Source organism: the organism of the source record quoted next, unplaced genomic scaffold, assembly GCF_019419815.1.
Source record: "Pyrus x bretschneideri cultivar Hongxiangsu unplaced genomic scaffold, Pyrus_bretschneideri_v1 Contig16, whole genome shotgun sequence".
In the NCBI taxonomy this organism is placed as follows: Eukaryota; Viridiplantae; Streptophyta; class Magnoliopsida; order Rosales; family Rosaceae; genus Pyrus; species Pyrus x bretschneideri.
Window position 1 is genome coordinate 2716741 of NW_025999457.1, and position 22718 is coordinate 2739458.

Sequence of the window (22718 nt, forward strand, 5' to 3'; positions counted from 1 at the left end):
AGTATCCAGTCCCTAGCTACTAATGTTCATTGACTAAAATCTTATTAGTTTTCAGATTTTGATCCAAATCCCTAACATTAATGTAATAATGAATTTACATGTTAGTTACATAATTTTTTTTAAATAAAAATTAATAATTGATTTAGAATTTTAATACTCACACCTTTATTAAACTCCTAACTAATTTTCAATTCAAAACATTTCCAAAATAAATAAATAAATTAGAATAAGTTTGTACCCATTAGCCTTTTTTTTAAAATGTTTCAATTTTTCAAACTTTCAATCTTATATGTACCCATTCATGTAATTTTTTTCAAATTTTTAATCTTAAAATGTACTTATTCTTAAATATACCAAATTGTTATATGTATATTAAGCCTAATATCTTCTTCTTCTTCTTCTTCTTCTTCTTCTTCTTTTTTTTTTTTTTTTTTTTTTTGTGATTTTGAAGAATGCACCCATGTTTTGGTACAATAATTATTTGGTTAATTTTGATGAATGTACCCATGTTTACACACACACACACACAATAGTATATTTATATTTTAATATTTTTAATCCCACAAATTATGATTTTTTATTTAAAATCTCATTAATATAAACAACTATAAATTTCAATTTTTAATTTAAAAAATATAGTAACATACATATAAATAAATTATCACATTAGTTTCAGGGACTTCGATAAAAAATTGAAAACCAACAAGGTTTTAGTTAAAGAATATTCATAGCTAGGGACCGCATCTAAAGTTTCCCTAAATAATAAGGTCCGGCAAATCCTAAAACCACAACACAAATCTTCCCACTGAGTAGTTGTGTCACATGCCGGCCCGGGCCCCTACCACATCCCGAGCTCGACTCCACTGTAGCATGAGTAGTTGTGTCACATGCCGGCCCGGGCCCCTACCACATCCCGAGCTCGACTCCACTGTAGCATGATATTATCCTCTTTGGACCACAGTTTCATTTTTGGGAACTCATACAAGAACTTCCCAGTAGGTCACCCATCCTGGGAATGCTTTCGCCTGAACTCGCTTAACTTCGGAGTTCCTACGAAACCCGAAACCAGTAAGCTCCCAAAAGGCCTCGTGCTAGGTAGAGATGAAAATATACATATAAGGCTTACAGGATCCACACCCCTAGGCGATGTGGGATGTTACAATCCACCCCCCCTTAGGGGCCCGACATGCTCGTCGGCACACTTCCAGCCAGGGATTGGCTCTGATTCCAAATTGTCACATCCTAGCCCAGGCCCCCACCACACCCGGGCTCGACTCCACCGTAGCACGATATTGTTCGCTTTGGGCCCCTACTACACCCTCATGGTTTTGTTTCTGGGAACTCACACGAGAACTTCTCAGTGAGTCACCCATCCTGGGAATGCTCTCGCCTGAATTCGCTTAACTTCGGAGTTCCTACGGAACCCGAAACCACTGAGCTCCCAAAAGGCCTCGTGTCAGGTAGAGATGAGAATATACTTATAAAGCTTACAGGATCCACACCCCTTGGCGATGTGGGATGTTACAAGTTGTATCCGGCTATGTGTTTTGTAGAAAACTTTGGTGTTCCTGATAGGTGCATTATTTCCTATATTTTCATGTCAATTATCCCTAAGCTTTGTTAAGGAACCTAAACCCTAAAAGGCTCCAAAAATTTGATGTGTATTTAAACTAACCTAAATAATATATTAATTTAAGGGTAATTTTTTTATAAAATCAACAAAATTTTATGACCGTTATTAACAATATATCAATCAAATTTATTCTTATTATAAATAGGTCAATGAGACTTTGAGGTACACTATAACTTAAAACAAAACAATTGATGACACAAACTAGGAAATAATTCTTACTGGCTTGGGAAACACATCAAAAATCACGTGTGAAACCCTACCATCTTATTGTTGTACCATCTCTCGCCCTTGCATCCCCTCTCTCTCTCTCTCTCCCTCTTCTGTAGCTCCGCACCAATTCACAAACTAACCAATCCTTAAGAGAGATGGACGGGGTTTGAATTAGAGTTATAAAAAATAGAATTGAGATTGTTTTAATAGGCAAGATGGAGGCAAAGAATTGTGTCAAAAAAGAAATGTCCATACTTACTTTAATGTTTATTCGATAGAATGGACGAAAATTGGGTGAACTAAGACTAAAAGAGACGAAATGGTAGTTTCAAAGGGCAAAGTGAAACGAGAATTGTTTCAGGGGGTAAAATGAGACTAACAGTTTTTGGGGCCAAATCAATTAATAAGCCTAAAAGCTGAACAACCCATGCAATTAGACATGTCAATGGATCAGGTCTTAATCTGGATCTTATGTAATTAATAGGATCCAGAACAAGATTACAATTTGATTGTTTGAATAAAATTTGAACCCTCAATACAATTAAAAATGAATTAGCCACTCAGTACCACGGTCTAGTGGTATTCCTCTTCACTTGTGAGTGAGAGGTCTTATGTTTGAATCTCGTGGATTGCTAATTCGATACCAAATTAGGTTACTCATTGTGTGGCTTAGCAGAACTCCTCCCCTTCTCTTTAGTGTAAAATATATCGTTGTACTAAAAAAAAAAAAAATCAAATATGGATCAAAGCTGATTTGATATGATATTAATATGATCCAACTTAATATAACACATTATTTTATTTTCATATTATTTTGAATGTATTAAACATGTGGGTAAGAGTAATTTAAATCTTTTAAGCATTCAAAATACGCATACTTTTTTTTTTTTTAATATTATACAACATGAAACTTTTTGGTTAAAAATAGAATTACATAATATAAGAAAAAAATTTAATTTTTTTTCTTGAGTTAGATCCGCATAGGTCTGCCACTTAGTACTACTGTCTAATGGTATTCCTCTCCACTTGTAAGTGAGAGGTTTTAGGTTCGATTCTCGCCAGATGCAAATTTGAACCACATTATTGCTAGCCCATTGTGAAGCTAAGCCCACCCTTCCCCCTTAGTTTAGATAATATTGTTTGATTCCAAAAAAAAAAAAAGATCCGCTTCAATCCGGACTTGATGCTTATCGAATATGGATCTACAAGTCAAATCAATATCCGAATAATATCTGAATTCAAATATGGATTAAGGCTGATCCGATTCGAATTACACCCATTTATAAATATACATGCATGCAATTATGCCAAAATAGCTGTAGAAAAGAAAATAAAGCTTTCACAATAAATGAATCAAGAGTATGAAATTTGTGAGTTCATTGGCGTGCAAAACTGTGAAAAAACAAATTTTAATCTTTAAGCTGTCACGTAGGTAAACAAACTTATAGAAGAGCCACATTTGTAGAATATATATTGACAATGTTGTGAGAATGCCTTCTTACCCCTATATCGTCGAGTTTCTTTTTAAGAATTTTTCCGGCCATACGTAAGAACTTTCGGGTTTCAACAGAGAATGTGCCGTCATTGGCCGTAAAAGACAGAGCATACGCTATATTGGCCGGAAAACTAAATCAAGCCCCCTAAACACAAAACCCTAATAAAAAATCATTGCATTATACACGAAACCAGAAATTCATGTTGGCAAATATTCAGTAGAGGGGAAAATGACTGTAAGAAAAAGATATGGTGCAGCTCTATATGCTCATGAAATGGGGCCTAGTCATCAAGAGCATAGAGTTCTAGCTCCCTTGGATTGAACCTTCTGAATTCTCTGTTGGATGCAGACCTGTTAATCTGATTGTCTTTTGTGGCACGCGCTTTAGACTTGGGTAATGGAGGTAGGTTCTTGACGTTCTTAGTAACACTTGAAAGACCTTCAACTGGGGAGAGGGAGAAGATCGGGCTTTCCTTCCGGCCTTCCTGGTTTGCACTGGAGGAGTTGCTACTAGTAGTGCTTCCTGGCTCACCTTCGAAATTTGAACCAACGGTTTTCTCCTGCTCCTGAAGACCCTATATGCATATTACATAATCTTTAGAAATCACCCTGTAAACATATCTCTAATGTTTCACGATCAGAAAGGTGTGCCGAGCAGTATAGGTGAGAAGGGCTAGACGAGGTTCCTCTCGTCGATAAGGGCCGTATCTTGTTCTTTTAATTGAACATTTTCTTTTCCCTTCCTCATCCATGCATGACAGATTGGCTAGCCTAAGTTAATTGTGCGATTGTTCATGCGCCATAAGAAAAAAAAGCTTACACAACACAAGGGTCCCCTGAACTCCGAAAACAAGGAATTATATTTACCTGGTTGGAAGATGCAGAAATTTCTTTTACTTTCGCAGCAGATACATCTTGTCTCTGGCGCTCACGTGTTCGAGACCGCCTTACTTTCCTAGACCTGAAAATAGCAGAAAAATTTTCAGTTACTCAAGCAACGAACTGGACATCAAATCCTCGCATTCGGAAATCATTTTCCAAGAACATTAAAGCAACAATAATGGTTTAGAAAATAACAAGTAGCGCCTATAACAAGGTACTACCAGATTCCAGACGGTAAAACTATGCGTAAATGGTTTCAAGGCTTTGATCCATATAGGTTAATACATACTCTTCCTTTAAAACTACCACTTGAATTTGTGCTAATTAGCAAATAGCCTCCTCCATTCGAATTTGTGCTAATTAGCAAATAGCCTCCTCCATTCGCTCCAGCAGTCAACCATATAGGTTAGTACATCCTGTATTCACATTCCTTCAAATTCCACCATTTTCTATCCTTTTGAATGCAACGATTCCTTTACCAAACTAGATCAAAGGCCCTTTTTCTTGACATTTATTTCCTTTGTGACCTCATCCTCCATGTTGACAGGGTTAAGGCACTCTAAATGAGAGTACTTTAATGTTGGTTGTTTAGGAGTTAGGGGTTTTAACCATGGATCAAATAGTTTAAATCTTTAATTACATTTCATGGGATGCTTGTGTGCTTATGTGTGTGCATTCATGGGTTTAGGACACAGGATCATGCATCCTCTAATCTGGTAACTCCCGAAATCACACACTACCATACAATTGAAGGATATACGTAGTGTGATCTCTAGAATCTCTACAGATTTGTGCATGAATACGTTCATGCACCTTCACATTTAATGCAAGCAGAATCCATCAGAGACGTTATTGGACGGAACAGGTAGAAAACCAAATTCACTTAGAAAGACAACGTTAATGACATTGAACAAATTAACAGGGTGACTATGTCATGCTGTTAAATACCTTCCTTATCGATCTTAAAGAAAAGAAAACGTCAACTTACTTTTTATGCTCATTGGCTAGTTTCAATTCATCATCCGCATTGTAGATTACAGGTAGACCAGAAAGTTCACATGCTAAGGGGCTTCTGAAAAAGAACTGTAAACAGAACTCCTTTTTAGTATATAATGTTCACAAATTAACTCACGAGTCATACGTGCACTTGCAAGACAAATTCAACACCAAAATAAGAACTCATACTATATGTCATGGATGCCTAAAAACAAGAATCATAAGGAACAGAAGCTACTGGAAAAACATGTAGTTGGTAAAAAACTTTTCATTATAAGAGTGAAACTTTCAATTTGTACTGACTTCGTTTTTTAGAGCCGAAGATGCAGAACCACGGTAGGCAGGATCTAAAGCAAGGAGAGTGCTCAACAGACCCAATGAAGAAATAGGGAAATCCTTGAAAGCTTCTTGAAGATTGGGTTTGTACGAACGTGGAGGTCTAAAAGTTGTAGATAGCTTCAGTCTTTTCCAGTAGTCCTCTGATGGTGTGCCACAAAGCCTGAAAATCCTATGAAGTTGCTCAACCTGAAAGCAAGTAGAATGTGTTTGAGCAAATTCAGCCAGCGAAAGTAAGATCATAAACTCGTTCTTCTCACCTGGACAAACACACACGCACATGCTCAACATTGAATTACCTCTGTTCTACCAGGCAGAAGTGGTCTCCCTGTAAACATTTCAGCCAAGACACAACCGGCACTCCAAAGATCAATGCCAACTCCATAATCTGTAGAACCTAACAGTAGCTCAGGTGCTCTGTACCAAAGTGTCACAACTCGGTTTGTGAGAGAGCGCTTAGGGTTTTGCACATAATAGTTTGCAAGCCCAAAATCTGCAATTTTTAGCATTCCACTTTTATCTAACAATAGGTTTGATCCCTTGATGTCTCGATGGATAATTCCCCTCTCGTGACAGTGCTGCAGACCTGCAAGCAATTGATGCATATAGCACTTGACCTGTGTCAATAATTCATGTTAGAAACTGAGAGTCCAACGAATCAAAGAATCCAAATTCAGAATCCACGAGTTAGGAGAAAACTTAAACCTGTGGTTCAGTAAGCCCTTCAGGGCTGGAAATAATTCTTGTCAAATCTGACACCATGAAATCAAAAACAAGATAAATGCTGTACTGCATTCTTGAGGTAGCCAATCCTTCAAGCTTGACTACATTGGGATGATCCAGTTTCCGTAAAAACATAATCTCTCGTGCCATAAATTTAACACTCTCGGGTTCCGATGTATCAAACCGGACCTTCTTCAAGGCAACGATTTTTCCAGTGTCCCTGTCTCGAGCCTTGTACACATTGCTGTAGGTTCCTTCACCCACCTACAACAGCAAAACATTGCCATAAATTTACCAGTATATACTTTTCTCATATGCCAAGCACAAAAAGTGAAAACTAAAAATGAAACAATTATCAAATGGTCCCTTAGCTTTTCGATTGCATCCACAAAAGCACTCTAGAATCTAGAAAACGATCATAACAATACAAGTTTCAAACACTAATAAAGGAACAGAAAAACATTCATATCACTGTTCTAATGAATTCAAGTTGAGTGACAGTAACATAACGGAATCAAACCTTATCGAGCTTGTCGTAAGAGTCGGCACTCTTGGGAACCAAGCCAGCCAAAATCTCTCTCGAAATATTATCAGTGAGCCACTTGGGCCATCCATCCACCAACTCCTCATCCACAGAAACTTTATAAGAAACTCTCTGACTCCCATCATCTTTCTCTCCCTCACTACCACCAGTTAACGCCGCCGCCGTCGCCCTTTCATTGCTGCTGCTGCCGCCACTGCCATGCTCGATATTTGAAAGTCTGGACTCAACCCTCTGCTGCTGCGACTTAAAAGGATCCCTATGGAACTGTCCAGTTGATCGTCTGTGACCATTAAGCGGCCCTTTTGCGACGTGCCCATTATCCAGTTTGAGCTTCTCTAGCCCACCAGGTGCGGAGTTCGTGAGAGGCTTGGCCTGAACTATTCCCATTGGCTTGTGGGTCGAGACCGGTCCGGGGTTTCTTTGAGTAAGAGGAGGGAGGAGGAGGAACAAGAGAGATGAGGAGGGAGAAGGAGGAACGAGAGAGATGAGGAGGGGTATTAGGCGAATATGCGGGAATCTTGGCCGTCCATGGGCGGCAAATCGGAGGCATACTGTGCGGGAGAAAATAGGGGTGTTTTGTCCTTGGCTGGTTCCAGTCTTGCCTTTCTCGCTCAATTGAAAATCCGGAGTAAAAGAGGAGGGAAGGATTTAATCGACATGTGTCAATCATGTGACAATTACATCCCTTCTATTTAATTTTTCTTTTTTTGGTCAAAGACAATATTTCGTCCTTTTCTATGTATTATTTTACCTTCCTTCTTCTTGACATTTGTTTGCGGACTAAGATTCTTCTATGCAGGCACGGATGGAACTAGGAACCAAGGTGGTTTTAGGATCCTTTGAGTTCAAAAAATATACATGTAAATGTTTTTATAGGATCCTTCGATGATTTGGTACGAATCTCTTTTGTGTATACTAGATGTTTATGTAATGTATGTTATGCATATCTTAACATGTTGCATTAACAACACTCGACAAGTTCTCTCCATATCACTCATTAGATTGATTCGACATATGCCTATATCTATTGACATGTGCATAACAAGCCCACCAAGTGAATAAACTGGTTTTTTAGAGCTTTGCGAGTTTGCACTCTGTTCCTATTTAACATTGAGACCCAGCATGATTCAAATTCTAAATCCGCCAACGCTTCTATCCATTAATCTTTAAAATAAAAAATAAAAATAAAAAAATTGTTGATGTCGTTTGACTTTTATCGTCTCCACTGTTTAACATATAATTACATGTTATACCGATATGCTTACAAAAACAAAGATGTCCATCAACTCTTGACAGAGTTGAGGATTCAGCAACAAATATAATCTGAAATCAAAATCAATCCAAACAAGACAAGAAGTCCGAGTCTTGTTTGAATCGATATAGAGATGGATACTAGCCTAAATAGTAAATACCAATCTTTTGTAAAAGTTAAATTATTGGATTCATATGAGTTTTCCTAAGGAATTCTAGAGGGTGCATGCTTTTCATGATATAACAAGCACCAGCGAGAGAGAGAGAGAGAGAGAGAGAGAGAGAGTAATCAACCTTAATTGTGTGTGTAAGTGACTGAGTCAAAGGAAAAGAAAATTCATATCAGATTTTAATTCAAGCAATTCAATTATATAAGCATACAATAATTAATCCTAAAGTAACGACTTTTAAGTTTCAAATGGCAAAGTGAGATTGAAATCGAATTTCAGAGAGCAAAGTGGCGGCTTTTGAATTTCAGGAAACAAAGTGGGATCAAATTGAGTTTCAGAAAGCAAAGTAACGACTTTTGAATTTTAAAGAATAAAGTGAAATCAAAATCGAGTTCCAAAAAGTATAACTAAAAATAAACCGTTTTATACAAATTTAAGAAGAGACCAGTTTAGCTAAGCCATTAAATACATTAGCAATGCCTTAAAATGGTTCAAGGAGGAGCCCTTGAGGACTCGAGTCTTCCAATGCAGTAGACATTTATTTAGTTAGTCTTCTTCAATAATTAGTCACAATAATGTATATAATTATGGCTTAAAAAACTCAAGATTTAACAGAAAATAAAACACCAAACAACCATGTAATTAAAACAAAAAATTGATACTTGACACGAAGCAAGTAGTCAATCATTCATATATATATATATGTAATCATCCAAAGTGAGTCTTGTATGATGCTAATTTGAAAAATACTGTGTTCTAGTTTATGGAGTCAAAAACTTTGAATCGTACAACTGCTAAACGACAATCGAATTGAATGACTTTTTCTAGAATGATCTTTAAATCATGATGAAGATAATGAACAATTATGATTATGGTATTTGTATGGTAAAATAATGATATCACATTAATGGTGAATAAGGGCTTTCTTCTTATTTGGAAGGAGTGAAGTGTTATTTGAATAAATAATTTTGGCCTGATGTTGACACATCAACATCTTAACCTGGATGGAGAGATTTTTCAATATGTTTAGTACACGGGATGATATATCATATGTCATCATACAAGCAAAATTTTTTATTCTCCTTATATAATAATATATAACATATGTGCTCGTATTCCTAACAAATTAAAAAATCTCTCCTTGTCCTGATGAGTCCATTCTGATGAGATGAGCTGAGATGAGATGCGAGTGGCCAAGGGAGGGGAAAATTTTTAGGTGTACCGGGTACACCAAATTTTTTTGGTGTACCCTCACTCATTAGAATTTTTTTGGTGTACAAAAAGTGAGGGTGCACCAAATTTTTTTGGTGCACCCTCACCTTTATGAGTGAGGGTACACCGAAAAATCCCTCCAAGGGAGGGGCCAGGCCCCATGGCCTCAACCAATAGCATTAAACCTATTTGGTTGGCCTATTTGGTTTGGCTGCCCGACTGACGGGTGATCTCACGAGTCTCCCTCCCCACCCGAAAAAGTAATAACCTTTCATCTTGGCTCTGTGTCTTGGGTTCGCCAGTTTCTCCCACGGCCAGACTTGAATCTTGATTGGTAAGAAACCCTCAAAGCCCTCGGCTCAGCCTCAAACGGGAAAATTCAAGTTTCTCTTAAAAGGTATTTGCTTTAATCCATTTTTTATTTTGTTTTACTTGTATAAAATGTGGGTCTTTCGCAAATAATGGTGAAATCAGACAAAAAATCGAATCGCAGCGGTGAAAATATATGAAACCCAGAACGAGATACAAGAAAAAAGATAGAAAATGCAAACTAAAGTTGATTCGTAGTTTCAATTGTGTTTTCTAATTTACATGTAAAATTAAAAACATTCAGATTTTAATGGTGGTTTATCTGCCCTGCACTTTGTGGTGTTGTCTAATTGGAGTTGTAGATCATTTCTATGATGCTCTATGGATATTGTGGAATTTACCAATCATACCACTACAAATGTTGAGTTAGGCTAGTTGGCCAGGGTAACGTCAACCTCCTCGCACCCACTTTGTTCACTCGTTGGCATATTAAAGTAGTTTAGAATATCGATGAGTAAGAGAAAGTCTTGTCGTGTTTAAGTTTTATGTCCATTATTTATTGAAATCAAAATGCGAATATTTAGTTTCAATCCATCAATAGCTACCTTGATTGCCAGAGACAGCTCTGAAAGTATGTAAATTGGAAAATGTTATGCTGTGATTCAGGAATTTTAGTCTGCTGAGATGTGTAACTATCAAGCTTGGGAAGACGATTCTCTGCAGGGTGAAGATTATGCACAGAGCACGGCAGATGGCGTAGATGTTGGGGAGACAAGGTGGGGAGCGCGGCTGGCAATGTTGGAAGCGCGGATAGCTCGAGTGGAGGCTAGGGTGGAAAAACTGGAGGCAAAGATGCTGTATCTGCAAAAGGGAATGCGTGTTGTTTGCGCGCTGTTTCTGGTTACTCTTATCTATGCAGTTGTCAAGTAAATGTTAGGGGTGATTAGCTGGTTAGTTTCAGCTGTGTATTGCTCTTCTTTCTGTAAAATATGTAGTTAGGCATCTGAATTGATGATTCTCTCAACTGCAAAATTTTCTTGCATCGAATCGCAGGTTTAGGAAAGTGGTATCTTTGTTCTTATGATGCTTTAGAAGTACTTTTTAGTTTGAAATACGCAAAAACAAATAGGCCTTAACGAGTTCAACTCAAATCATCCTGCCGTGATCTGCATAATCAACCTGCTTTTCGAGCTGCATTCATCTTGCGTGCTCCAAACATCACAAATCACTGCCGCGGACACTCGCTCACCAATGCTAGAAAAACAGTTATAGATAGTTTGTGGTTTCGGTTTCACCTCTGACCTGCCTCTCAACCTTTCACCCATTTTATTTTGCCTTTCTTTCAGTTTACTTCAAAAGGAAACAAACCGAATACAAAAATGTTATCAAACGAGCTCTGAGGAACTTCTTCTATTGTTGAAATCCTGGTAAACATCGTAAGTAAAATACAGCAACGTATGATAGCTGAGTATTTCTCGCAAATGAAATTTAAACAAATTACTCAACAAAGTTACAAGTGAAACAGTGAATGCATCTGCAGTAGCTCCAGAGACAAGAAGGTATTGAGGCTTTCAACATCCCACCGGGCCGGTGTATCATTCCAGATCTAGTATTCCAAAATTCGAAAGCAGTATCTTTACTTGATCAACAAAGTCTGAGCCAGTTGCATACTCCGTTAGCATTCCAACAGCAAAACCGAACATTGCCCATCTGTAAAGCCAAAATCACAAATACAAGAGAAAGAAGATCACAGATCGACAAACTAAACTATGCCACAAGCATACAGACCCAAATAGGAAGCAGAATTCCTTTCTTCTTGCCGGAAATGCAAGTCGTTTGGTTGAGGGATCCAACAGAACTAACAAAATCGGCCACAGAATGTAACTTGATTCTAATTTTAGATTCTATTTTCTAATTTCTAAGTAGGGGTGTTGGGGTGTAATTAACATTCGGAGTTTAGGCAGAGGTTCCTTAGTAATGATTAAGCAAATCTTCAAAACCAAATTTTCAATTCTTTGGCTTAACTTGTTAAAAACCCAATGACCGAAAACTGATCAATCAAATACGCTTCCCAAACAATATTATCTAGGTAAACGCAAACCTTCCTACTATCCCCGAAAGAGAAGGCAAGAAGGCAAAAACCCCTCTGATACTAAAACTTTTGATGTCACAACGAATAAGTAAAACTATAGAAGTCGGGTGCTTTGAGACGAATCCTCTCTATCTTATTTGTGAGCTGACTACAACATCAGTACTACAAGTAGACTTGCTAATATTTAATCGAAAACTGGTGATTTAATGTCAACAGGTTCAATTGAAGGAGGGTAGCCAAAGCTAAAAGAAATAGGATGCAACTCCAACTAAATGCATTTGACATACTCCTTGAAAGAGGAAAATCCAAAGTGTGCTAAAATATCATCGAAAGCCCGGTGAATTTATCATTTCGTTGGTTTCACACAAGTGGAGCTGTTCTTCTTTAGGTCTGATAGATAGATGTGGATGCAGTTCTTAGGGTTTGCTATAAAAAAAAATTACTGATTTGATCAGCGATTTTCCAGTAAGATTTTAGATTCATTTCAATTTTAATATAATCTTCACCCAATCCAAACCCTAATCCAATGATAATCAAGACAAACAAAACTGCATAAACCCAGATAAACAAATTTAAAAGCTTTTACCTGCCATTGCTAATCTCGTTCTTGCCAACAAAGCCAAAGAAAGGACCCTGGTTAGCAGCCTCAAGCTTCTTCTGCTTGAAGTACTCCTGAATCTCCTTAGCCTTCTGCCTCTGAAACTCCAAGGTCACCACATTCTTGTCCTCCACCATCGTCAGCCCGGAAACCTGGGCCGGATTCGAGGGCTGCTGAGGCGGCGGAGAAGGAGACGGAGGAGAAGGAGGGGTTGGTTTGAGAGGGGAAGACGGCTGGGAGGGTTCTCGGAGAGAAGGAGCAGCAGGTCTTCTGATAGGCCCTTCAGTCTGGGAGCTCCTTATGCTAATTTTTACATGGTAAGGCTTTGTTGAAGAGGAAGAAGACAGCATAAAAGAATGATTTGAAGAACAAGAAGAAGAATGTGAAGAGGAAGATGATGATGCAGGTGGGATTTTGATGGAGGGGAAGGAAGTTGCCACTGACATTTTTGTGTTCTTTTGCTTTCTGAGTAATTTGGGGTGTGTGATTTGTTTGTGTTATCCATTGAAGCAGTTGGAGTTGGGAAGTGCTTTTTGTGGACAAGGTGTGGCCAAGTTTCTGTGTAAAAGGAGATGGCTGGCTTCCTTCGAATTCTAATTCTAAAGTCAGTTGGTCTTGCGCATGCAAGAGAAGTCAGGTTTGTTGGCTGGCTTGAGTTTGGCGCCTTACGCCTTTTCTTAACGCAAGGGACACGTGCCGGTTATCCGTCATGTTATTTTTGGAGAAAATGGTGATTATATATCATTTTTCGCTTACTACACCGATGTTTAAAATATTGACATACCATGAAAATCGATATGAGAATTTATAGAAAAATTGATTGATCTATTGATATAGATATCAGTTGTATTTGACGAAATTGTGAAAATTTGTAATATGACGAATGTATCAGCTCATTCAGATTTAATCGAAATTAGAGAAAAATTTTCAAAAAAAAACATATTTCAAAAGTTTGAAATCTTCAATAAGTTCCACCAAATTTCTATAGTGAATAGGTAAATATTATCGATATTTATTGATTTTTTTATATCTCGCCAATAGAGACTGAAGTTTGCACCTCATCCCCTTCTTGTTATATCGATTCTTAATTTTTCAAATATTTTGACATAAATATCTACAGTTTTTTAATATTTTAAACACTGTTACACACTTCTCTTTATTTATGCTTATCAGAGTCGATAAACCAAGCGAAAACAAGAGAGCATTAAACAAGAGTTGCAGAGAGAGGAAAATGGTGAGTGATTTTATTTTGGTTTTGGAGCGGCAATGCAGAGAGAGCCGACAATGCTATAAGAATTCAGTAACCAGCGCGCATAGACGTTTGTCACCCAACGTCTTTCTAATCAGATGCACCCGACACCCGTAGTACCAATAAATCTCTTCCAATTACGCTTCTAGCTCAACATACGCGACGGGGACGAATGCTAGGTTAGAATCCGACACAAAAAGGGATCGTGGTGGCATTCGGATCACCTTATCTTGAGGCGACATCAATCATTCTTCAAAGGTTTTAGGACTAAAATTTTTATTGCACTCAAACCATAAGGGCAAAAAAATAATACATTAATTATGACAAAATAATGAACAATGCAGTCACACAGAAGGAGAATAACAAACAAAACCCACAGCAACCTGATATACACATGAAAGTTCATTCCGACGGGCATAGAGAGATATAATACTCCTTGGTCCTTGCTACGGTGGTATTCTGCACGGTGCTACTCGGAAATAAGTAAATCAACCAAACAAGCTATGTTAGCGGTAAGTTACCTGATGCAGTATTTGCATCCAAAGAGCAGAAATGCCCAAATCATCATCAGGTAAATGCCAAACTACATAACCACACACGAGCAACTTTTTTCATTCCCATCGTCGAATCCATCATCTGATCCATCCGTTTCACTGCCAATACAAACATGTTTCCATCTCAGCAAAAATTATATGTAGTACTAAATAGAGAAATGAAAGAACGCGAATGCAATAAAAATATATACTTCCTAAATTGCATAGAAAGCGAGAAAAACACCTTGCAGAAGAATATTGACATAAAAACGTATAAACATGATGCTTTTGTTTTTTAGATCGTGGGAAATAATAACTTTTTCAAATGGGAAACCTGAACTTTTAATGGATAAAAGAAGATGTCCATCAAGCTCAGCTAAAAACCAGAAAAAACAATAGTCAGATCAGCTTGTAGCTCGAGAATAGAATGAATTAACAGAACTGAACGGCCCTAAAAAACAGAGATGTTAAAAATCAGCTCAAGAATAGAATGATTTTATTTTCATTCATTCATCTTTACTTTCATCCCTCTATCCCACCACCCTTCATCGCTCTCATATCTCAAGCACAACATACAGGTAAAGACCACCACCATGTACCTTACAAATTGACAAATAAAAGGGATGAAGGATTATGGGCTCTGATCACAGAAGCTCTTACAACAAGAGCTCAGATGCCATATTAGGCAACCACTACAACTCAAAAGGTTAAGTTGTTAAAGAACGGACCTTATCAAGCCAACCATTTTTACCCAAATAATCTAAAAATAGATTAAAGCCACAAATCTTCTAAGGGTAACTGCCTTCTCATAAACCTAAACCACTAACATCAAGTAACTGAAATCTCTTGGCAAACTTGCAACGTAAAAAGACAATGCCAAAAGGATATGATGAATACTCTCAACCTCGCCTTTGAGCATAAAGCACAACCTGGGATATAACAACCATACAACTTTTTCCTTTGGAGAAAATCACATGTACTAAGTTTCCTATGGGCCACCAACCATGCAAAAATCTTCACTTGAACAGGTGCACTAAGGTTCCAAATTAAAGCTAAAAATGGGTCAGAAAAGTCTCTAACAAAATGAATCAACTAGATTCCAAGAAACATACGAGAAGGTGAAAAGGAAGCAACAGAAGACATTAGCACATTATTGTACACATGAAGAAAGTGGAAAAATGATTCACGGTGCTAACTCTCTTCCCAAAACCAAATTTAACACCTACCAACAAAAAGGAGCATTATGATTCAACAATCTTAACCAAATTAAGAAAACCAATTTACCTCCCCCAAAGTACATGAGATAATACATCCACAAACTGTAACAAGGTATTTGCGTAGACCCCTTCCGATAAAAAAGGTCCCTCAATCCCATTATAAGGAAATGAGGGAAACAGGCCACTCTACCTACCTAGAAGCTCTAAGTTTACCCTTCAACCTACCATAAAAAGTAAATGAGGAAAGAGCTGAACAAAATCTCAATTTAAACACCTTTGCTGAATTCCTATACAGGTTTGTAACCAACTTATGGGTTGGTAAGCTCTAACTTGCCAAGTTGGAGGTTCGTGGTGATTAAACAAATAGCCTTAGTTCAAGCATTAACAACCCAACAAGCAGATAGCTCCTAGTCATAAATCGACATAGAATCCCCAATTATACAACAAAACTATCATTGAAAACCCAGCTGACACTAGGGGTGTGTTTGGACGAGAAACTTCCAAATTACAAGGGAATTAGGCATAGTGATGAAGAAATGGATCCCAAAAAGTTTGAAAGGAGGGATTGGAAATGCACCACATGAGCATTATAAAAGGCATGATCGAGGGATTTGAAAATTACTACTCGGAAGGGTCATTTACAATTCTCTATCACATACCTTTGTAATGCTCATGAAGTGCATTTTCTAATTCCTCTTATCTAAATTTTTGTGATCCATTTCTTCATTTTGCCATAATGCCTTGGAATTTGGAAGTCCCCCACCCAAACATACCTTAGAGATATCCTACCATAATCAAACACATCTCGTCCATCCTTCTGAAAATCTAACCATCTATATTTCTCCACTAATTGTACACCTACCTTAAATTTCACCATCTCAGATACATGTGTCCTTATTTTAATGCATGTGAAAGGTCAATGACTTAAACATTAGACACGTAGAAGTCCATTACGAGTGATTCTGCTCTTATATTCCAGTACTTGAGAGAAAACACCCAATTAAAACCCTAGAAATGAGGCTTAGTTTTTGGGAGCCTGCAGTTAGGGCTAGTTTGGTATTGCTGTGCTTTGAAAAAAAGCTGCTTCTGCTGTGCTGTGAGAATAAGCAGCTGTGAAATAAAGCAACAGAGGGTTTGGTAAACTTTTTTGTAAACGTGCTTTTGAAAAGAAAAAAAAAAAAGCAGTATTATAGTGTTTGATAAAATTTTATGTAAAACAGATGTGAAAAAACGCCGGTTTTTCAAAGCTGGGTTTTGCAGCTTCTTGTTTTTGGCTTTTTTTCATCCAAAACTGTGAAAAAAAGCTGAAGCTGAATGTTTACCAAACACATAAACAACTCCAAGCTTTTTTTTTACACCAGCTTTTTTCAGAATCACCTCAGTACCAAACCAGGCATTAGTTTACTCTAAGTTCAAGTAATGGCCTAATTAAAGAATTAGGAACGCGTTTAATAATATTGTGATATAAACTTTAATATACCTGGGTTCAAACTCCCTGATTTCAACAAGCTCACTCCCACAAACATCTGTCCACTGCACTTTCCTCCTTTCCACATGACCAGGAATATCACTACCTGGTTCACTCAATGCTTCACGTTCATTAGCACTCTCGACAGAAAGTGGAGTTCTTTTGGAAGGTTTCTTCAGGCTACTTTTAAGGACAACCTTTCTAGCAATATGGTCATCATCAGCACCAGCAGTATGATCCTTGCCTTTGTCAGAAACAAGAGACCCAGGCAAAATATCCTGCTGTTGGGCAGGGCCCACTTTAAGAGGAGATGGAGTGTCGAGCCCCGCGGAAGCGCGACCAAAGCAGACAAAGGAGGCGCAGCCGCGGGAAAGTCGGTTCTTTGTGGAAGCCAGCTGGAGGTCAGTGTCAAATTCTTGATCCACCAACCGGTACTGATTCCACGGCGAAACTCTCATGGGTTTATCTTCGTCCTTCTGACCCAAGAGAAGAAGGGCCAGGCCCTTGCTATACCCAGCAGCTGAAGATGAGAAGAACCCTCCTCCTTCTACTGCAAATAACATCAGTTCTACTCATTTGATCATCAACATGTGTTTTCTATACAGTTGGCCTCTACTCAGATGAACCAAATCCACCTGACTTCCATCCACCAATAACTCACTGTAAGAATAGTGAAAGATAATCAGCATTTGCATCATTGTAAATATACCAAGTTACCAACAAAAACTAATCCAGTTCCCCAATTTTTAAATGAAGTGTGCATATATTGTAATATCGGGCCAAAGCAGGAGTGGAATTCCGCACTTAATCATGTTCCACACATGCACGTGCCTCTTCAAAGGTCTATTGTATTACACCTTTCCAAAGAAGGGATTCCTGTTTATGGGGATGTCATGTGAGCCTGACATGCAATCTGGTCCAATGATCTACATTACTCGTATTTCAAGTCACTTCAGAAACCATTGAGTTATGTAACTATGACCAGACAAATAGACGAACACTATGTTCTAGGTAAATACTGAAATAATCATGATGGTAATCAAATGGCTAAATAATTACATGGTTCGAAATTTCGAATCAATAGAGCAGATTGCTATAGACAGTCCTTACTTTTTTCAAAATGAGGACATCCTTATTAAAGAAAGACCATGTGCGCGTTATTGTTGTCATGTAAGACAACTGACTTGTTTTCTTGCCATATTGCAGATCAGGACCATTGATCAAATACACTCAAGTCTGCATGTGTTAGTCTAATTGACAATCGGATTAGCATGATTCAATAAAATGCAGACACACACACACACATACACACAGATTGTCAGTTAGAACTGTTGATCGAGTAGAATCGTGCTTGAATTCATGGCCCTGATTAACAATTTGAAAATATAAGATACCAACATCTCAAAGGAGATCATAACTATATATGCAAATATGCATATTCGTGAGCACAAAACTCATTAAAACCGTAGTCTTGTAAGACATTCGAAAATTTCAGAAAGATGTAAATTGGTATGATTAAGTACCAACTACCAAGAAGCACGCAATGGCTCGTGATCATGTAAGGTCAAAGCTTTTCCTCTTGTTCAAATTCACAACATCAATAGCAAGTTAATATAAACCAAATTCACAACATGTAAGGTCAACAAGGTTTCCGTGAGATGTTCAATTTATCGGAAGGCAGAGAATTACCCAACCATTTATAGTAAACTAAACTAGTCAAATTAGTGAGTTCTGCAAGAAACAGTTAAACATTACCCATCACTGCATTCCAACAGTCACCCATTAAATTAAACCAATAGTAACTAATAACTTTAATCTTAAACAGTATCATATATTTATGAACAGTCACACAATTTTACATTTTCTATTTTTGAATTTTCAAAAGAAATCAAAAGATTAATAGACTCTTAATTTGAACTGAAATTCCACTTTTTCTTTCGAGAATCCCAAAGGGAGTAAAGTTTTATTCTTTTCAGTCCCATCATTTTCTCGGGAAACAAACAGAAAACCAGATCAAAGAGAAAGGGAGGACAGTCAGCAGAAATACCTGAAGAAGTTGAATATCCAAGAAGTAGAGGGATCTCCAGACGTTTGGCGGCCGTCGAATCGGCGGCTATGACTTCTTCGATCGCTGCAAATACTAAAAAACCGGTGATGAATCAGAGAGAGAGAGAGGGGGGGGGAATAAAAAAGAAAAGTAAAAAATAAAAAATAAAAAAGGAAAAAAAGAAAAAGGAGTGGGTTTACTTATTATGGTTGGTATTATTTAAAGGTGGATAGGATGGTGACTCCCAGGAAGAATGATAGCGACGGGCCCTCATTAATTTGTTTCTCTTTTTTCCTTTTATTTATTTATTTATTTTCCTTCTACTTTTGGAGGGATTTTTCGGTGTACCCTCACTCATAATGGTGAGGGTGCACCAAAAAAATTTGGTGCACCCTCACTTTTTGTACACCAAAAAAATTCTAATGAGTGAGGGTACACCAAAAAAATTTGGTGTACCCGGTACACCTAAAAATTTTCGCTACTTTTGCTTCACCGACTTCTGTCTTTTGGTAAATATATGAATTATGATCCATTAGTATGATGCTCCCAAAATTTGAAAGTATACGTCAGTTGCTACTATAGTTTAATCATGTTTATTTTTATCTATAAATAAGAAGTTTTAAATTTAATTCTCGTTAAAAGTAAATTTAAATCATATTATTATTAGTTTACGTTTAGCTCATTTCTTCATCTTTTTAGTGTAGATAATGTCGTTTATTAAAAAAAAATTGAAAATATCCCATTGACAATGTAAATAGAATAAAATATTCAAATTATATGATTGTTGATGCACTAATGTGATATATAACACATAAGCGTAAAATTGTGTGTCAAAAAATGGGTCAAGATTACAAGATACCTATTTTTTTACACATATTTGTACACCTATTTTGTAGACCCACTCTATAATTTTTTCAAGGATTTGAACAGTCTATATTTCATTTCATCATTTATTGATCATTCTTACAAAAAAAAAAAAAAATTAGACAAATCTAAAATCCTTAAGACATTCATTTTAAGTAAAGAAAATAAACGAATACACTTTTGCAAATAAAAAATACAGTGGCCATCATTTACAACGGTTATATGGTTTTAGACTTGAATGATTTTTACTAGACACAATATTTAAGGAAAGACCTAAGACAGTTCAGATCATTGAAAGAAAATTACGAAGTGAACCTTATATGAAGGTGTCAAAACATCTGTCACAAAATTGGGTGCCCCCAATCATAACCCTATATATGTATGTGTGTGTGTGTATTTTATTGGATCGTTGAAATATATTACAGAGTAGGCTCTGCAAAATATGTGTCAAGAAATGGGTGTTCCCCGATGCTAATTCATTAACCATATTTATTTATAATAAGTACAGAAAATTGTTATTAATACCCCAAAAATTTAATTATGCACTTCTTGTAAGCGTGTTTTTTTTTTTTCCCTAAATATAGAAAGTTTGGAGAGCTAAAATAGGCATGTGATCTAATATCTTAGTAGATAAGATATAGGGCTTCTACCCATATATCTCGGGTTTGAAACTCCTAACTCTTCTAAATTAATGTAACAATTTCAAATCCTCCCCCCTCCCCTTAATATTAGCTAACAAGGAGTGCACAACTAAATTTTGGAGAACCAATAATATTTTCTTGAGTAAAATACTAAAACATTGTCTTTCACAATATTTTGTATCAAACTTATATTCGACGTGCTCCTAGGGCTTAAAATCAAGGTTTATACCAATTCAGCGCACCAATATTTTTACAAATATAGTTGAAGTTGCCGAACCCTGTGCAGGAGATCCTAAACTCAGTAGTGAATTGTCTAACCTTGTCTTCAATTTCTAGAACCCTAGGCTGAAAGTGTTTCTTCCTCGACCAAAGTTGCTCGGTACAAAAGTCAGCAGCACGTTTCGCCACCACACTCATTTGATTTGCCCGACCAAGCTCGGTTGCGAAGCAGCATGCCCGCACGAACATATAAACGTAATTAGTTCAGTGATTACTCGGCATGGGCACCACATAGGCCTCGTAATTTCTAAACATGAACATATATAAATCTCCATAAATAGTTGCCGGGTTCTTTTATTGTTAAAACTCTGAAAGTGACCTTGAAGTATGTAAAGGCTAGTTAGTAGTTACAAAATTACATACGTAAACGACTTTGTTTCTTTCTTAAATCGTCTTTCCTGACTATGAGACATTGACTCTGTGACTTATTTCTTTATATGTGGATATGGATTGACTCGTTCAAAGGATTGAAGGGCTTTGGTAAGAAAAATTTGCCAGTAAAAAGGTCATTGAATCAAGAGTTATGAATTTCATTTGGGAAATTTCAAAAAATCCGATGCCTCCTCTTATCCCTCCTCTCCTATGAAGTACGGACACGGGTGGGGTACGGATCTCACCAACTTGTTCATTACAGCCAAAAGGCTTTGGTAAAGTCTTACGAGGGGCCGGAGAAGAAGAAGTCAAATCTTGTTAAAAGATAAACCAACTAGTGTCTTTGTTAAAGCATCACAGTTGGATTGATGGGTCGATTGTATAAATCTTAAGACGTCACTACGTTTAATACAAGGTTTTTCCATGTGTAGATTGGGAAATGAGTAATTTTGTGAAAAATCAATAATAAGTTACAATATTAACAATATAGCAATAATATTTATGTTAATTATAAATAGGTCAATCATGTATTATAATACTTAAAAGTATTTAAAATAAACAAAAATTGCAAAATCTATCACTACAGCTGGCACCCACTTCAACTAACACTCTCTTTCTCATAGTTTTATATTTGAAATAAGTCATTACGAATCAAACACTGCATTGCAGTGTCTATTTCCAGATTCGGTTTTTTACATTTGGATTCAATTTACTGATTTCGTTTTTCCATCACTCACACGCCTCCTACATGTTCCTAATGCAGTGTCTGTTTTCTAGTTCTGTTTTTTACCTTTGGATTCAAACGCTGCGTTGCAATGTCCATTTCCTGGTTCTATTTTCTCCATCACTCACACGTCTCCTACACTTTTCACACCTCACACGACTCCTGATTTTTACATTTAGATTCAAACACTGTAATGCGGTGTTAGTTTCCTAACTCTGTTTTTTACATTTAGATTCAGACATTGTAATGTAGTGTCTGTTTCTAAGTTCTATTTTTTACATTTGGATTTGGACACTGCAATGGAGTGTTCGTTTCATGGTTCTGTTTTTGACATTTGGATTCGGACACTACAATGCAGTGTCCGTTTCCTGGTTCCTTTTTTTTTGGTTGAGCAGACTCCTCCATGTAAACGAAGGGGGAGAGAAGGTGATAGAAGTTACATGTTCTAACTATCTATATGATTCAAATCATCTCAAGACCAGTTCTATAGGAATAGAAATCCAACGGCCAAAAGCTCTTCATCCGCCTCTCTTCCCCCCTCAAGTTCTCTTTCTCCCTCGCACCTCCCCACCCCATCATTGTTAACAAGTCCCAAATTCAATTGCAGGTCATCTGTGCTCTAAAATCAATTTTTTCGCTATCCCTTACTATTTTAGTTTTTTATTTGTCATCTCTTTCTTCTTCTTCTTCATCTTTAAGATTTCTCTCTCTGAAATTCTTCCATAATTATGAAAAAGATCTCTGCAACCAAAAGACAATGGTTTGCACAACCTCTCCCTGTTGTTTCATTAACATCGGCTGAGATTTTAAGGTCGAGGGACTTGTAATTGAGGGATGTGGTGGTGCTGAGGCTAATTTTGGAGAGGGTAAGGT

The 22718-nt window shown here is 37.1% G+C and overlaps 3 protein-coding genes and 1 long non-coding RNA gene across 6 annotated transcripts; 1 reads left to right on the top strand and 3 right to left on the bottom strand.

Annotated features, from left to right (window-relative positions):
* Positions 1–3498: 3498 nt before the first annotated feature.
* On the bottom strand, positions 3499–7437 carry LOC103929068 (probable serine/threonine-protein kinase At1g54610). The gene is made up of 7 exons (XM_009338215.3): positions 6796–7437; positions 6258–6539; positions 5852–6169; positions 5520–5741; positions 5209–5303; positions 4206–4299; positions 3499–3913 (listed from the first exon to the last, which is right to left on the bottom strand). The coding sequence occupies exons 1-7, from the start codon at positions 7204–7206 to the stop codon at positions 3620–3622; spliced, it is 1716 nt and encodes a 571-aa protein (XP_009336490.2). The 5' UTR covers positions 7207–7437; the 3' UTR covers positions 3499–3619.
* A 2160-nt stretch (positions 7438–9597) lies between these two features.
* Positions 9598–10842, top strand: LOC103929070. The gene is made up of 2 exons (XR_664448.3): positions 9598–9849; positions 10428–10842. It is a non-coding gene; the product is annotated as an uncharacterized LOC103929070 (long non-coding RNA).
* Positions 10843–11141: 299 nt separating this feature from the next.
* On the bottom strand, positions 11142–13033 carry LOC103929071 (light-harvesting complex-like protein OHP2, chloroplastic). Its single transcript, XM_009338216.3, has 2 exons — positions 12440–13033; positions 11142–11471 (listed from the first exon to the last, which is right to left on the bottom strand). The coding sequence occupies exons 1-2, from the start codon at positions 12895–12897 to the stop codon at positions 11357–11359; spliced, it is 573 nt and encodes a 190-aa protein (XP_009336491.2). The 5' UTR covers positions 12898–13033; the 3' UTR covers positions 11142–11356.
* A 960-nt stretch (positions 13034–13993) lies between these two features.
* Positions 13994–19127, bottom strand: LOC103929072. Of its 3 annotated transcripts, none has more exons than XM_009338218.3 (4): positions 18966–19121; positions 18029–18168; positions 16931–17578; positions 13994–14353 (listed from the first exon to the last, which is right to left on the bottom strand). In XM_009338218.3, exons 3-4 carry the CDS (start codon positions 17479–17481, stop codon positions 14284–14286), a joined length of 621 nt encoding a protein of 206 aa, XP_009336493.2. In that variant the 5' UTR covers positions 17482–17578; positions 18029–18168; positions 18966–19121; the 3' UTR covers positions 13994–14283. The 3 variants fall into 3 exon arrangements, with proteins under 3 accessions (XP_009336493.2, XP_048436869.1, XP_009336492.2); XM_048580912.1 differs by having other exon boundaries at positions 18029–18283; positions 18966–19111; XM_009338217.2 differs by lacking the exon at positions 18029–18168 and having other exon boundaries at positions 18966–19127.
* Positions 19128–22718: the final 3591 nt, after the last annotated feature.

What these genes read in the sequence shown, in the direction of transcription:
- LOC103929068 (XM_009338215.3), bottom strand. Translation starts at nt 7,206, where the DNA reads ATGGGAATAGTTCAGGCCAAGCCTCTCACGAACTCCGCACCTGGTGGG. An exon ending in CTTCGGCTCTAAAAAACGAA is followed by an intron (nt 5,304 to 5,519) that starts GTCAGTACAAAT and finishes TTCTGTTTACAG; the next exon opens with TTCTTTTTCAGAAGCCCCTT. An exon ending in CTAGCCAATGAGCATAAAAA is followed by an intron (nt 4,300 to 5,208) that starts GTAAGTTGACGT and finishes TGCTATTTTCAG; the next exon opens with GTCTAGGAAAGTAAGGCGGT.
- LOC103929071 (XM_009338216.3), bottom strand. Translation starts at nt 12,897, where the DNA reads ATGTCAGTGGCAACTTCCTTCCCCTCCATCAAAATCCCACCTGCATCA. An exon ending in AACGAGATTAGCAATGGCAG is followed by an intron (nt 11,472 to 12,439) that starts GTAAAAGCTTTT and finishes TTGGCTTTACAG; the next exon opens with ATGGGCAATGTTCGGTTTTG.
- LOC103929072 (XM_009338217.2), bottom strand. Translation starts at nt 17,481, where the DNA reads ATGTTATTTGCAGTAGAAGGAGGAGGGTTCTTCTCATCTTCAGCTGCT. An exon ending in ATCAGGGAGTTTGAACCCAG is followed by an intron (nt 14,354 to 16,930) that starts GTATATTAAAGT and finishes TTGTATTGGCAG; the next exon opens with TGAAACGGATGGATCAGATG.